General features: G+C 51.9%; 1 protein-coding gene across 1 annotated transcript in view; it reads right to left on the bottom strand.

Annotated features, from left to right (window-relative positions):
* Positions 1 to 16,813, bottom strand: part of Crtac1 (cartilage acidic protein 1) — a 141,712-nt gene that overhangs the window by 36,756 nt on the left and 88,143 nt on the right. The window contains 2 exon segments of the mRNA NM_134401.2: positions 2,053 to 2,189; positions 11,730 to 11,926. Of these exon segments, the coding sequence (NP_599228.2) occupies positions 2,053 to 2,189; positions 11,730 to 11,926 (334 nt within the window).

The raw sequence follows: 16,813 nt of genomic DNA on the forward strand, positions 1-16,813 counted from the left end.
TGGACCACCATATTCTCCTGAGACACGGTTTCTTACTGAAGCTGGAACTTGGCTGGTGGTCCACAAGCTGAGTGATCCTCCTGTCTCTAACCCCCACAACACCAGAATCACAAGCACTTGCAGAACCACACCTGACTTTTCACATGGCATCTTGGGATTTGAACTCAGGTCCTTATGCTTGTGCAGCTAGCAGTCATCCCCATAGCCTCTGAATCGTCACTCCTAACAGTGTTTGTGCCAACAATAGTCTGGGGTCCACACTCTGAGAACCAGTAACCAGCAAGCCCAAGCACCCCTAGGTGGGGGTTGTGGGGGTAAGTGAAGATGGCTTGAAGGGGGAGGGGCTTCAGGAAAGCCTGTCTATTATCATGTACCCAGAGCCAGCATAGCAGGGCAGTGAAGAGGGGTGAGCTCTGCTCTCAGGCAGACAGAGTTCAATTCCCAGCTGTGCCTGCATTTATTCTGTGACCAAGGTCAAGTTGTTTAATTGCTTCGAGCCTTAATTTCCATATCTGTAAAAGGTGATAATGGTAGCTTGTACCCCATGGGCTTATTGTGAGGATTCAGAAAGAAGGGGCCTGTGGCGTGGGCTCCGGTGCATGGTTGGCTGCGCAAGGGCCGGCTGTTTTTGCCTTTTGTCCTTTTCCATTGCTTTTTGTGTTTTCTAGGCCACACCGCATTCCTGTCTTCTAGTCTCTGCACTGCCCTTGGCCTCCCAGCTCAATCCGTACAATTCGTAGGACACACGAATGGACAAGGTAGTAGCGGGACTCAGAAAGCACCTGTTTCCCTGGTGGTGACCCACTGAAAGGCCTCTTCCAGTTCTCCAAGGCCTCAGACGGTGCAGTGAGGCCAGGCTGGGAGCAGAGCTTCCGAGCACCGCCCACTGTGCAGAGGGGCCACGCCCTCTCCCTTCTGCCTTCCCCACAGTGCTTTTGTCCCGTGGGTAAATGCCAGTGTGCGGATGACCTTTCAAGGACATAGAGTGCATCTCTGTGATGAACTTCCAGCTCCTCCCTCCAGTTCTGGGAGAACATCCTTCCTTCTTCGACCAGCGTGGGAGGTTAGGACGAGGGAGGTGGGGAACAGGAGGAGTGTGGACAAGATCCCCAGCTGTGACCAGACCTGACTCCTATGGCCCTTCACATCCCAAGGCTGTTCAGACCGGCCTCACTGTCCCCTCCCACCAGGCAGGAGTCCAGGTGGCATGGATTCAGGTCAGGGCTAAATGTGGCTTCACAGCCCAGCTTGGCTTCTCTTCCCAGCACCAGCTTGTTAAGAAATAAATATTTATACCTGGCACCTGCCTTCTCCTTAGGCCTGGAGGCCCCTGCTGCGAACATTCACGCTGAATCCCCAATCCCTCTGTGCCATCTCTTGGAGCCCACCCCTTCAGCCCCACAACTGTGGTGCGGGGCAGTGCTGTGCCCCCGCTGCTGCCGTGATTACAGAGCCAAGCAGGTGGGTGGCAGGGGAGCAGGTGACAGGGTAGACAAATCACTTCCTCAGAGGTCTCTGTCTGTGGTAGGGCTGCTGGGACCCAGCTACAGGCACAGAGAGCAGCCATGCTTGCCCATGTTCTGGGTTGGACGCCGCTGGGTAGGAAGTAGGAGGAAGGTATCGGTGGAACCATTGATGAACTATGGTTCTAGAACATTCAGGTAACCCCGCCTTGACTACCTTCGAGCTCCCCTGCCCCATCTTCGGTATTATAAAAATATGTACAGCGTCATGTGACTCAATGCCCAGCTCACTGAAGCATTTAATTGAATGAATGAATGAATGAATGAGCACCCCATTTAGTACTAGACTTTGCTTCATGTCTTAGACACGCTACTGATCTTGTTTTGGTTCCCCAGTTAAGCCGCTGCTCTAAGGAGAGTGCCAGCCTTCCCCCCAGAATACAGTATTCATGAGGATGATAACTCTTACCCCTTGACGAAGGTCACTGGGAGGATGCACAAGAGAACGATGTGAGTGACGTAGTGTCCGAGGTGGGACAGCCTTGGACCCTCTGCTTCCTCCCAGGTCCTCATGGGCCCCGGCACTTACCGTTCTGTCCACGCAGGCCACTGAGCGTCCTGCAAAGAGGCTGGCCACTCCACGGGCCACGTTGATGTCATCACTCAGGATGTCTTCCCACCGGTTATTTCGAAATTTGAACAACTTGTCTGTGTACGTGGCCACACCTGGGGAGAGGAGGCAAGGATGGCTGGAGGGCAGTGGACAGGACACAGGGAGTCTCTGGTTCTGTCCCTTGACATTTGCTATAAGGAGGCTGGGGCCGAAGGTGTCGGGTGGTTAAAGGCGGGGAGGCGCTCTGCAGGCCAAGCTCTTTTCTGTTTCCAGCTGAGGATTTGACTTGAGCTGTTCCCAGAAGAGAGGCTCAGGCTGAGGGAGACAGCCTATAGGCTGAACAAGAGTCCCAGTCTCCATTAGACCTAGATTCTGGACTGTGGGCAGGTTGCAACCGAGATTCAGTTTTCTTATCTGTACGTGGGGACGACAGTAGCCACATTCAAGTTTGTTCTGAGCAACAGCTGAGAGGCTGGAAACTGCTCATCGCAGTGTCCCCCAAGGGTAGCTCTTATTAGGTGGGGATTACTTCCCTCTCCTGAACACTCACTCGCCAGACGCCAGATCCCCAGTTCACAGTCCGTGATTCTGAGAGTGTGGCCTCGAATGCAAGTGTGCTAGAGTGAGTGTGACCATGGCGTAAGAATGGACCCATGTGCAGGGCTGAGGTGTGCAAGCGAGAATGAATGGGGGAGAACGAGTGGGTGCTGAGTGTGAAAGTCGGAGCGTCCGGGATGGATGTGCCAGTGTGAGCGTGAGAATGCACGTAGCCAAGTGTGGGAGAATCCATGGGGGGGGGCAAGTGTGCACTGGTGGGAGACTGAGAGTGGGTGTGCAAGAACATACACAAGTGTTTGTCGAGGATGTGTGATGGGAGTGTGCACGCATGTGGGATGTGTGCAGCGGCGGCAGCATCGTGTGCACAACCCACCAGGTGGCTCACTCAGAAGAACACCGTGTGAGGAGCAGGGAGACTGACTGCGGTCGTGGAGGTGGAAGTTTCTGAGGAGTCACAGATACAGGTCTAAAGATGCTCTGCCTTGGGAGGGCCGATGTGGTGTGTGTGTGGTATCTATGTGTTTCTGTGTGTGTGCATGTGTGTGTGCGTGTCCGAATGTGCGTGTACACACACGGGTGTGTGTATAGTCGGAGGTGGTGTTAAGTTCTTAATCCTTCTCCAGCTTCACTTTGCTTATCCGAGAATGACACGCAATGGCTGTCCTTGCTCATGGTGTGACCGTGGCAACTGTGAGAACACGCACACACAGCTCGGTCACAGGTCAGACAGGGCGAGAGAGCAGGGTGACAGCTTTGCATCATCCCTGCAGGGACAGAGCCCCTCGGCTGAAATCCCTAGGGGCCTAATGTGTTTAAAGACCTCGATGTTTCTTCATCTTCTAAGAAGGTAGCATGGCACGAACAGTGTTGATTATATAACACCCCCAGCAGGGACTGGGGGCGGCACCCCATAATTAAACACATTAATAATTCTGCAATGAAACATGAATATTCACACTCAGTGGGATAAATAAAGCTTATAAATAACTCACACATCAGACCAGGACAGGTTTTGTTATGTAGTGAATTTCCCACAAACTTAAAAGAAAGAGTGCTGGAGGCTTCTGAAGTGTTCTTGATTCAGATCTGTGGAAAGTGACTTGTGCTGTAAGGTGCCATCACTATGGCTGTGTGAGGTGGTAGCCGGCCTGTTGTTGCTCGCAGATCCCTGGGGGCTTCTTAAGACAGTCCCCGCAGAGCTCCAGCCTTCCCCAGCAGAGAGTATCCCTTGTCTGTCGCATTCACATTGGGGCTCCCTTAACTTTCCTACCCATGTCCTGAAATGATATCAAATACGGCCCACCAAAGCCTGGTCAGGTCGAACCCTGGTTCCTGTGAGTGAGTAGCCTGGATGAGAATTCCATGACCCTCCAAGCTTGGGAAAGATTGCATACCAGCCCAATTTTCTAGGCCTCTCAATAGTTATCAAATTATTAAAAATTTGAAAAGATTGCAACAAATTGTCTGCTTAATTTTACTGAGCGCAGCCTTTCCCAGATGTCCTTCGCGGTGGAGCCCTCCTTTGGAGGCTGTCCAAGAGTTAAACGGTCTCTGGCTTCGCTAGTCGCTGTCTAGGGTGCTGAAGTCTGAGCGGGGCTTCGGTAGCCAAAGAATTCGGGTCTATCCCTCTCGCTGGTACTATGCCTTCTGGGCTCACCGGAGGTGCCCAGAAGAATAAACTAATTAAGGTAAAATGTGCAACAGCGATGTGGAGCCTTGTAGATCATAAACGGGAACGGCAAAATCAATGGCGGCCCCTCTGTAGGCAGAGGCCCAGAGGCCTGGGCGACAGGAGGGTTGGGAGCCTGTGATTTAGGAAGAGCAAATGCGCTGGCAGCTGCAACCTGGGTAATTAGGTGTGTCAGGAAGACAGATAAACAGCGAGCTGTGCAGGTCGATGGCACAGGCAATAAACACCCAGCATTGGCCCCTGGCCCAAGTCAGTGCTGAGGTGGGCCTCACCTCCTGGCTCCTTGTAGCTGCACTTTGTTTTGGTCCAGGGTCCCACACTAAAGTGGGCCAGAGCTCAGAAAGAGGAGGGGCTGTCAGCAGGGTGGGAAGTGGAAAGAGGCTCTCCCGAGGCTCTGGAGAAAGACTGAAAGAATGGGGGCCCAGGAAAAGGATGCCACTGGGCAGGGGAGGGGGGCTCCGTGGGTCAGCGTTACAGAGGTGAGTCTGGGAACTTTTAGGCACGGAGGTTACCACCAAACAGCTGAGTGGCTTTGTGACAGCCAGCAGCATCCATTTGTGGGGTGATCGTGGGGAGTCACCTACTTATCCTTCTCTCTTAGCTACGAAATGGGGTAATGGGAACGGCTGCCTCTCCATCAGGGCTATTATGAGAGTAGGTTAGTTAGTGTCTGTAAAGTGCTTCCAATGATGCCCGGACACAGGATAAATCCCGCAAACAACAAGAGCCTCTCTGTCCAGTGCTTCCCCTTCCTCCAGGGAATTATAGGGCATGACCAGGCCAGTCCTCAACAAACCACATCCCAGGAGGCAACTGTGACATTAAGTTTCAAATGCCTCACAAGACTCAGTCAATGGAGAGCCAGCAGAGCAGTGATGGCCCCAGGGGAGAAAGAACTAGTCCAGACAAAGGCTGTATTTGAAAAGAATGGACTCAGACTCACATGGTCTCTGGTGGAATACCTGCCCTCTTCTCCCTCCCTCTATCCCAGAGTGAAGAGGTAAACTCTGCCAGCTCCCTGCCAGTGCTCCCCCACTAATGCTCCCCTGCTAGTGCTCCCCTGCTGGTGCTCCCCCACCAGTGCTCCCCCACCATCGTCCTTAGCTTCCTCCAGAATCTCCCCAAGAAAACTCGTGCCACCTAGATAAACCGTGGTTCAGGTATCCACTCCTCTATGTGAAGTTGCACAGATACTGTCAGATGGCAACGCCCAGCTCCAAACTGGCATGATGTGGCAAAGCCTTCTCGGCCGGTGTTACAAGGCTAGTGGGAGAAGCTCTGGGTCCTTAGCTAAGACCAAAGTGGTGAACTCTGGGACCCTGTACTCCTACCTGTGCTTTCGTGCATGTGTGCATGCATGTGTGGGTGCTGGTCAAAGGACAACTCTGTGTGTGTGTGTGTACAACATTGGGTGTCATTCCTCAGGAGTTGTCCCCCTTGTTCTTGCTTTGTTTTCCTCTTGAGACAGGGTCTCTTACTGGCCTAGAGCATGCCTAGTAGGGCAGGCTGGCTGCCAGTGAACCACTGGGATTTACTTGTCTCTACCGTCCCGGAGTTGGGATTACAAGCATGTGACATCTGCACCTGACTTATGGATGTGAGTTCTGAAGAGCGAACTCAGTAGCACTTTACTGATTCATCTCCCCACTGCCCAATCCTTGTATTTGAAAACACGGTCTCATACAACCCAGGCTATCCCCTACATTCACTATGTAGCTAAGGATGACCCTGAACTCCTGATCTTCCCCCTGGCTCCTCAGGGCTGAAAGCATAGACACGTGTCACAACAACTAGCTTTCCCACACTCTATGGTGCTGCTTTGGTGGTCTCTCTTCGGGCATGCTGCTCATGGTCGCATGGGGCGGGGCACAACACAGGCTATATGGGGAGTGCAGCTTCTAAGCTCGTCTTCCAAAGAAGCTAAGCTCGGGCAGCTGAGGACCAGGACTCTGCATCTAAAGGGAAGTAGACCGGGGATGCAGAGACCCGAGAATCCATTGCAGGGCCTGAGAAAAGGGTGGGGTTTCAGAAATAAATAAGATGGCGTGCATTAAAGCACATCTCAGACTTGACAGGGCACAGGAAGCTCCAGACAGCAATGTGGGTACCGGGCTAGCAGGCGCTGTGTAAAGCTTGATTTTTTTTCTGAGTGTCTAGTGAATTCCAAAGCTTCTAGCACAGGCATCACACTATGGGTAGTGAGGCACAGGGCCTCTGGTTGCAGCTGGAGCCAGCCTGGCTGAAGGAGGAACTGGGCAAGAGGTGCATCTCCAGAGAGCAGATGGCCCATCTGCTGTGTAGGCAGAGCAGGCTGCCCAGATCCTCTCTCTCTCTAGCACGGTGACTGACACCTCATTTCCTCTCTGGGAGGTTACGAGTGTCCCTGCAGAACACGGAGTGTCTCCTTAGGTGTGACACAGCCCAGAAGCTCTAAAGGAGGAGTTAGAAATCCGAGTTTGTAAAAACCAAAGTTTCTCATCTTACAAAACCCACTAGGAGCGAGGCCGGAAGAAAAATGACAAGCCAGGGAAAACCAACCACGACGTGTATTTCAGACAAAGGGCTAATTTTCCTAATTTATAAAGAGGTGTTCCAAATCAATAAGAAAAAAAGACCAATAGTCAATAGGGAAAAAAATGGGCAAAAGCTAGGCATAGACAAGAGAGTCAAATATATAAAAATATTCCCGGCCTCACTCATTTAAGAAAAATGAAAATTAAAACTGCTCTTGGAAATCAATTTTTTCCTATCAGATTGGCAAATACGGAAAACAGAGTTGATGAAATGTTGTTAGTGAGCCTTTGGCAAGTGTTTGCGCATCAGACACCCAAACAGCGAGGCAAGTGCGGCCCCCAGGGAGGGCAGCCTGGTACTCATGTGTGTATTCCCTTGACACGGTCACTCTGTTTCTGTCAGTTTATCTTAAAAATATCCACGCAATCATGGAAAGCAGGGGGTTATATGAGCTCATTCACTGAGTGGCATTCTTTGTAAGGAGAAAAAGAAAAGAAAACACGGTTTCATATAACCCAGGCTATCCCCTACATTCACTATGTAGCTAAGGATGGCCCTGAACTTCTGATCTTCCCCCTGAATTGCATGCAAGCAATACCAGTGTTTGCCCATCGAGAAGTGATTTAATTAATGGCGTATCTATACGTGGGAGTACTATACAGCCATAAAAGAATGCAGGGTCCTTCTGTGTGTTGTTGTGAAGTAATATCCAGAGCATATTTAAAATGCAAACAGCAGAATTGAGATCAGGACCCGCTGTGTGCATGCAAGATGGGGAGGTCTGTGAAGCAGAGCTGGGAGGGGGGCAGTTAATAGATATTTTAATATAGCTTTAAGCACAGGGCTAAAACAGAGGCCCTCAAAAGAAAGGCAAGACACACCCAAAAGCACAGCTGTGAACTCTCCAAAGAAGAGTCATAGAGAGTTAGTGTGGTCGTGGGAACCTCCAGGGAAAGCCACCCAGACCACGGACTGCAATGGTGTCTTCTTGCACATGCCAGTCCACTGCTCATCTTTTTAACTGAGTGGGTACAAAGAGAGTGAGTGCTGCGTTCACAGTTGGTGCTGACCCACCCACTACCACACACCAGTCAGGGGCAGGTGGTGACAGGGACAGGTGTGTCAGGGTAGGAATTCCAGAGGATGGATCTGCCTAAAAGTTAAGGGGTCCCAGGCTCACAGATGCGGAGGGAGGCCCTAGCAGTCTCTTGTCCCCTCCTGTCTGGTGCATGTTCCCACAGAAACCCTGGTTTGTCTTTTCCCAGAACAGTTCAGCACAGGTAGGCTTCCAGGACCTGGCTTTCTTCAGACTGGTTAGTTCTCTTCCGTTCTCTCTCCAATTCTCAAGCCTTGCCCCAAGCCCACTTTCAACTCTCAAATGACAGTCTCCCCCTGCACCTAGCCCTTTTGCTGCCGGAATGGAGCCTATTACCTCCCTCTCAGGGCACCTGTGGAGGTGCTGGCCTTCTGTGGCCACTGAATCACCCTGTGCTGTCAGGGCGTATTTAGCAAATGCAGGTGCAAACCACTACGTTCTTTTCACCCTTTAACCCAACTCTTCACACAAGAGTCCGTATTTGACACCAAGTTGACAGGCACCTCTCTGAGTTCTGGAGTACAATGCTGAGCTAGACAACGTATGAGAACTGGACAGAGCTAGCATATAACCCACTCCCAGACTCAGGTAAGAGGTACGAGGACAATAAGCTAGTTAAAGAAGTAAGGGCATAGGGGTTGGGGATTTAGCTCAGCGGTAGAGCGCTTGCCTAGCAAGCACAAGGCCCTGGGTTCGATCCCCAGCTCCGAAAAAAAAAAAAAAAGAAAAAAAAAGAAGTAAGGGCATAATTTAAGATAAGGTGCCTCTTGGGGGGGCCTTACTTGAAGAGTGAGCTCTGCGAAAAGCATTTCAGGCCTGAGGAGCAGCAAGTTTGAACTTCAGGCAAAGGTGTAGTAAGTGGAGAAAGGGGGAAAGGTTAGCACAGTCATTTGGCTATGCCGGGAAAGGGTTGCAGGTAACCTAAAGACCTTGAAAATGGTCTGCAGTGCCACTGGAGGGAGGAGACTTTATGAAGTCTGCATTGTTCATGTTCTATTGATGAGTCAAGACAGAGGGGTCAAAAGCTTGTCTAAGGTCACCCACAAGTTTGCAAAGACTGACTCCCAGAGGATATTGCCAGGTACTTTAGTGTTAACATCTCACTGGGGGCTGGGGGAGAGACGCTGTCAACACCCCAAAAGGCCACGTGACTACAGTGGCTGGCTTAGGCTCTCGAAGAAGCTCTCAGGATCTTCACAGAGGGCAGGGTAGCAACGGCTGAGTGCTGTCTGGGCTGGACCAAGGAAGTGCTGACATGACACAAATGTCCCTGTTCTATGCCCACCCCATGTTGATGAATCAATGGATCACTCAACTACAAAATTAACTCAAACCCACAGACATCCCTCAAACCCACAGAAGGTCATCAGGAGGGGTACACGAGGCTGAGACTGCCGGATCAGTCTCCTAGAGCCAGATCTTTTGGGCTGTGGTGTTGTGACATCTCTCTTGGCTTTCTTCTGCTTGGGCAGGGACTCGCTCTCTGTTTCTTCCTGAGACTTATTTAGTCAATTTTAATTAAGCTCTTGGGATAGTAACGACCTGGCTAGGGCCACTTGGAATCACACAGTGACCTTTTCTCTTGCCTGGGGTCACCCAGAAAAGTTTGGGTGGACTGACTCCCAGAATATATTGTAGGATCTCAGGCGCTTCTAGGCACTTTAGTGTTAACATCCCAAACCTGGTTGCGGGAGCCTTTAGAGAGCTTAGTTGTGGGGCTTAGAGACCAGGGACTAGGAGAGGACGCCAGATGGTGAGAGAAACTATAGGCTGTCCTGGGAAAAGCATGGAGGGATCCCCAGTGCTTAGAACAGTGTTGACACATAGTAGGTGTTCACTAGCAATTTGTCCAAAAAGTAAGAACATCAACGGGGACTACTCATTGTTTGGCCGACCACAGACTTGGGATGATTCCTGGGTAGTGAATCACAGTCTTTCTTGGGCTGCAGTGTGGCCTTGAGAGTTAAGTGTCAACAGCCTGGTAATGGGTTCCTATCCTATTCAGCCTTCTAACCTGATTGTTGCAGCTCAGGCGGAAGTCTTCTACCACCTCACCCCCCCCCAATAACCCTCTACGGAACCTTTGCTCTGGGATTCACAATGACTACTCTAAGAACATGCACGAGGGGGGCTGCTGCCTCAGAGACTGCCCTCAGGTCCCCTCTCAGTGCGTTGTCTGGGGGAAGCGGTCCCTTACTCTGGCATCTTGCCTGAAGAGCGCAATCAGGACAGTTGTCCCCCGTCCTGCTTCCTGGCATTCCAGGGCCTTCCTGGGGACCTGTCCCTTCTGCAGGCATCCTCGACTCTGCTTCTTTTCTGACCTTGCCCCACATTAAAGAGTTGATCAGCCCATCAATTAATCTCGTCCTAATCCAATCTCGGCTTGGTGGAGAGAGGGCAGTAAATCCAGCTGGGCAATCATGCCCTGATATTTGTGTTGGGATAATTACCATCTCTCAGGCCTCACTCGGTGGCAAGATGAGATGAAAACCCATAAAACACCACTCAGGGCTGTGGCTCATTGTTTCTTGGCGGCACAAGACTGGCTTGCAGCCAGCCAGCCTGCCCACCCCTGCCCCTGGCGTGGGGCCCCAACCTTTCCCCCCTCTCATTCATGCAACTGGCTGATCTCAAACTCCAGGAGCAGCCTGGGTGGGATGCTGGATTACCACTGGCAGTGGAAAGCCTGTGGGTGTTGGTGGGGAGTGTTGGGGGGCGGGGTCCCACAGTCAGGCACTTGTTAGCCTCCTGGACCTTGGAGAGCTCGGGGCAGCATTGGTTTGTGGAAATCCAAACCACAGATTAGACCAAGAGCTGGCTATTATCTGGAAGTGTCCTGAGCACAGCCAACGTCTAGGGGGCGCCATGGTTGGGATACTCTGCTGGGTTTGGGTGAGTCAGCTAACTTCTTAACACCCTAGTTTCTTCAATGCAATGTTAGACTGCTAATTCCTTCCTAACAAGACTGCTGGGAGGCTGCCTGAGAGAAAGCACTGAGGGTTGGGAGCCAGGGCCTGGCACACAGAAGGTGTTCTTTATATTAGTCACCATTAGCCTGGTGGACATCAGTCTCCTGGCTACCCAGTGTGGTCTCTGGGCCATCTGTACCTGGTAAACCCAGGAGCTGGTAGTTAGGAATAGCAGGCTCATGTCCTGACCGGAATAGTCGGAACGCATTTATGTAGACACTCACTTAACAGGGATGCACGTGGCGGCATGAGAAGAGCTGGAGGAAGCACCAAGAACTCCAAGGTCAGCCTTCCTCAGAGTCCTGTGCCCACCACCGCCCTGATACCCAGAGTCTCTGCCTGGCACACAGGAATCTGTGGGAGGAATCCTTGCACTGGGCTAAAAGCTGAGGAGGCAAATTCTAGAAGGTCTCCAAAGTGCTGAGAATAGCCTAGGAGAGCATGGGAATAGTCCAGGGACATCTGTTGATTCCAGGAGTGATTCACATGAGCTGAAGGGCCACACAGGGGTGGTGGAATGGCAGGAGGGGAGGGCGGGAGGAGGGGAGCAGGGGGAGAGAAGGGGAGGAAGACACCTCAGGCCAAGGGAGAAAATGATGTTCGGTCTGAGGGAGAAGGTTCTTTTTCATGCCCCGGTGTCCCAGTTCAGGGTCCCGAGGATGAAAATCCAAACTCCATCCTCCCTCCCCCAGGAGATGAAGGGTCATCCTGGGGTCTCTGTCCAGCACAGGAGGTCTTGGAGGCAGAGGGGACTGGCTGAGAAAGGGCTGTCAGTGAAGGGAAGAGGTATCTGGGGCAGGAAGAGAACTGACAACCCGACCCTCACCTGAGAAGGCGTTATTGGTGTTGAGAAAGTAGATCTCCTCACGGCCATCCCCATCGATGTCACAGGCTGTGACCCCAATGGCATTCCCTTGCCGATCTCTCAGAGCATAGTAGGGTGAGCTGCGCTCATCCACTGCGATGTTCACCAGCCGACTCTGGGCTCGGTTGTACTTCAGGACCAGGTTGGGGCCATTGTACCTGAGAAGGAACAAAGAGAAGGTTTCGATGGTGAGTCCACCCAGCTCAGAGTCCGTTGCACTTGAGGAAGTTGGCCCGTGGCATACACAGGAAGGAGCTTTGCCTCAGGAAGTCCTGGGTCTGAAAGAAACTGAGGTTAGAGAGAAGTGGATCAGAGCCATGCAGAACACAATTCAAGGAGTGGGCTGGTCAAGGGGAGCGGGCAGCCCCAACTGAGGGCCTGGCTGAAGGAAAACCTCCTTGACTTTTACCTTGTCCATTTCACGGTAAACGGCATTTTCCCACCTATGACTTCATTAACTTAAAAAAAACAACAAGCTATGCGGCTAGAAATTCGCTTCGCAAGGGAGAAACAGATGAGGTCCCTCAGAGAAACTGCAGCTCAGAGGAGCTGAGTGTAACTCCCTGGGGAGGGAAAACGGGATGAGGTGTCAGTGCCTGTGCCCAGGCACCTCTCTGCTGCTCTCCTGGGACCTCCTACCCACAATCCGCACCCCGTGTGAGTTATCCCTGAGAGTCTGCTAGGAGGAAACGCCAGATCATGCGTGAGATGAGAGACGACCCCTCTCGGGGTTGAGGGTTACCGGGCTGGATACTTTTCTTAGGGAGTTGGGATGAAGTTGAAGCTGCCCTTCACTCATGCCTGTCTCTCCTGAACCCACGCAACCCTCCTTATCACATGGAAGCCCCAGGTTTGTCTCTACATGAGGGACTTTGCACTTGCTGTGCCCTCTAGGTGGGATGCTGGTCTAGACAGTCATACGTCTGGCTTTCCCCATCCCCCCGCCCCCATGTTCTTCAAGCCCTCACTGACCGTACTCCCTGCATCTGTATCTCTAACCACTCTTCCTCCGAGTTCCCCATGCAGCCTCACAGCTCTAGCAGTCTCTGTGTTTTGGCTCGTCTTTCCCTGCTCTCTCCACTGGAACGTTGGCTCTGTGAGAATAGAACCTTCTCTTCTTGCTGTGCTCTACAACCTAGCACAGCACCCGACATATAGTAGGTGCTCACTAAATCTTTACTGAATGAAATCTCTGAGTCCTGTGGGCTCGAGTGTCCCATGGTCGCTGCTTTCCCACCCCTCTTCCACCTGGGGGAAGTTGAGGGTATCCAAGGTTCTTCCAGGCAGCACAGCCAAGTATGATGCCTCCCACCCCAGAACTGCAGCCTGCCAGAGAAACCCTCATGCCCCCATTCACCAGAGACTGCCGGCTAGCTTGTGTTTCCAGCTGGGTGGTGCATCCACCATGAGCTGGCTTAGATGACCCAGGGAGGACAATCAGTTCTTGTAGGTCTTTGGGAGAAACCTCGCCTTAGTCCTGAAATAGATCCAACCTAGCCCTCTCCCTTGTCACCAGAAGCTGGAGAAGTTCAGGGGATGCTGGTGGCTGGCCAAGAGCCTTCTGGTACCCACAGAGTGAAAGGGGAGATGGAGCTCACGGGGGCCGAGTCAGCACTGGGTGATGGGAGGGTGCGCCTTAGACACCTTGACGAAGTGTGTCTGAGAGCTGAGCATCAAGGACGGAGTGTTACCTTTAGAGACACGCGGCGGCAGAGACAGAACACGAGTTCTAGCCCTGTCAGCAGCTGGCTCTGGCCCCAGGGGATGGATGTGACTTTTAGTGTAAAATACTAGTCCTGAAAACCCCAGGCCCTCACCTCTTCCATCGGACTACATCTGTCTTCTCAGACCATGTGTTCACTGGGTGCTGGCCTCACTAAGAGAGCACACTGTCATTCAGTGTCTTGCTCAAGCCCCCACACAACACAGAAAGGAAAAGGTAGGGCATATTTCTGAAAGAGCAACCAAGAGTTGGAGAGGCCAAGTGAGGTCCAAGGTCACACAACCTGGGCTTCTCCCTTCAGGGCAGGAATTCTATGTTCTTTCCATGCTGGCTGAGACATCACTGCTCAGTCCTGTGCATATTTGGCTTCCCCAAAGTAGCAGCTCTGAGGAACGTAAGTGGTGGAGGCTACAAGAACCGGACATTTTAACAGCACTTGACAAAGTTTGCGAAGTGCTTTCCGATCCTCTGCTCCATGGAGGCCCTAACTCTGCTGTACTTAGGGCTGTGGCCTTGGGCTCTAGACTCTGCTGTTCTCTTCGGTGAGGTGGAAACTGGACTAAACAAGGAGACCTGAGTGTGGCTGTGGGGCAAGCATCCAAGCCTGCTCTCTCACGAGTGTGGCCGTGGGAAGAGCATTCGAGCCTGCCCTTTCACATTCAACCAGAATGATTCCAAGTAGATGATTTCCACCATACCCTTCATCTTCCAGAATCTGGTGAGCAAGGGGTCCCCAGGCTGAGTGGGACAGCCTGGAAGTGCTATGGGTCCAGGGGTAAAAGATGGGTAAAGCCAGTGTCCCCCCATGATGTGGTGGGGGAGTCCCCACCTAATGCCCAGCATTGATACCCATTTCATCCCCTACCTCTTGGGTAATGCAGATGTTTGCCATGCTCTGGGGCCAGCTCCCAACAGGAGGGGAGGAAACATGGCTTCCCCACATGTTGGAGACTAGACCTTTTATCCTGAATCTGAGTGACTGGGGTGGGCAAACGATTCTTGTCCCTATGAAGTGGCCCTTGATCATCTCTTCTTGGAAGATTATGGGGTGCTAGTCTCAGGGTGTTTCCTATGGAGATTGTGGGTGAAGTAGACAGGCTGGGTCAGCCTTGAGTGGCTACACAATTAGCACATGTCAAGGGGCTCTCCAAACTTACATGGGACATGGGAGGAGGTCTGACACTCTGGTCACATCTCATCAGGGATTAGAGACATAAATTCTGTTTTGTGTGGGGGTCTGAAAACTCTCAAGGCACAGCCAAGTCAGGGCACTGCCCCAGAGGCCAGCCTTCCCTCCATCAGTTCTCCCTTGGCTAGCCCTACAGCACTAACATCTGCTGTCCCAGGCTGCCCCCAGGAAAACCCCCACCCTTCGTCTCCAGGGAGCTGTTGTTACAGCCTGCTTCCTCACCAGCCCCTGAAGATGTACTGCCCTTTCCGGCTGCACCTGTGTCTTTGTTCAGCTGCAGCCCCCTGCTCCATGGGGAACATTCTCCCACCCTCCTGGATCCATCCTGTGTGAAGTCAGCCCCACGTGCTAGACTAGATGTGACCTTCTCTCTTCCGGGTATCCTGCAGTGTCTTGCCTTGGCGAGCTCTCGAGAGGGCAGAGGTGAGTCTGTACCACATCCCTTCTCTCATTAAGTGCACACTGCCGGAGTCCAAAAGGATGTGTGTCTCTCTGCGTGTGCTATGCTTCGAGCACTCTATGGCAGGTACTCATACACAGACCCCAAGAAGGGCTTAGGGGAGAAGGGGTGGAGGGGTGGGTGGGGATGGAAGGCGTGAGGGGTAGCGATGGGAGGGTGAAGGGTGAAGGATGAAAAGTGAAGGAGTGAGAAGTGGAGGGTAAGAAGGGAAGGGATGGTATGTGTGGATGCAGGGGGGAGGGTGGGTGGTGAAGGATGAGGGGGCGAGGAGTGGAGAGGGAGGGTCAGGATAAGAAAGGATGGGTAAGAGGAGGAGAGGGAGGGGACTGGGGGGATGAATGGGGAGGGGTAGTAAAGAAGATGACGAAGATCAAGGAGTGTGTGTGTGCACGTGTAAGCATGTGTCTGTGTGAGTGTATGTGAATGTGTGTGAACATGTGTGCAAATGTGTCTCTATGTGCACGCATGTGTATATGCATGTGTGTGCATGCACGTGTGTATACATGTATATGTGAGTGTGTGCATGTGCACACACATGCATGTGTGTCTGTGAGTATATATATGTGCGTGTAAGTGAGCATACATGTACATGCCTGTGTGAGCGTGCATGTGTAAGTATGCATGTGTGTCTGTGTATGAGTGCACGTGTTTGTGTGTGTATGTGTGTGTGTAAATGAGAATGTGTGCCAAGCACTTTTAAATCCCACTTCATCGTGATATGCCTGGGACACTGGCCCTATTCATGACCCCATTTTATAGATGTGAACACTAGAGTACAGAGGTGATGTGACTCATCCACAGTCCCTCTGTGGTATCAGTGCCGCTCTGAGGAGCCTGGGCAAAACAGAGGTTCTGTGCTTCTCTTCTCTGACACTTGCTGGGGAACATTGGGTGTTTGTAGAAGCCCATGGGGCTTTGAAAGCACAGTTAAATGGAGCCAGGAAACCGGGCGGGGCCCCACGTTCTTGAAAGATAGCTGTGCTGTGTAATATCAAAGAGCGTGCCAGCCATGGTTATACTAGCACAGTCTTGGGGTGCATCCTGACGGTGGCTTGAGCTTGTCACTCTTCTCCTCTAAGTTTTCAGCTTCCTCATCTGTAGCTCGGTGCTGCTCACACCTTGAAGGACCGCCGTGAGGCGTGTGAGAGTATGTGTGACAACACTTGGTAAACTGTGAATAGTTACACAATTGTAAGCTCTTATCATTAAAAAAAAAAAATCACAACAAGCCCAAGGCGTGACCTTTTGCTCCCCGGTGATCAAGTAGTTAGTGTTTAAACATGCTACTACTTCTCATACCCAAACATGCTACTCTGGTTAGGTAGGTGGACTTCTTTATCTATTTCTCAAAAGAGTTGTCTTTATAAGTGGTCTCAGCTTTCCCATCATGCATTTCCTTTTCCCATCTAACCTTGGTTCAAAAAGTCGCTCTGGTTGCTGTCCTTGGTGGCTCTAATGTGGCCAGATTGAGGGAGGCCCTGTCTGCCCTTATGGAGTTTAGCCTCTTGGAAACCAGTGGCACTGTGGCAACCCCCAACTGTCCTCCACTCTCCTGTAGGACAGCCTATTCACCAGGCTTTACAACGCCCTGCCTTACTTTCTTCCCTCTCCGGCTTCCTCTCCTTTTCCCACACTGCTGGGTTCCTTTTCCTATTTTTACCTTCGGACTGCTG

This window comes from Rattus norvegicus, chromosome 1 (genome assembly GCF_021556685.1).
Source record: "Rattus norvegicus strain SHRSP/BbbUtx chromosome 1, alternate assembly SHRSP_T2T, whole genome shotgun sequence".
NCBI classification, from domain to species: domain Eukaryota; kingdom Metazoa; phylum Chordata; class Mammalia; order Rodentia; family Muridae; genus Rattus; species Rattus norvegicus.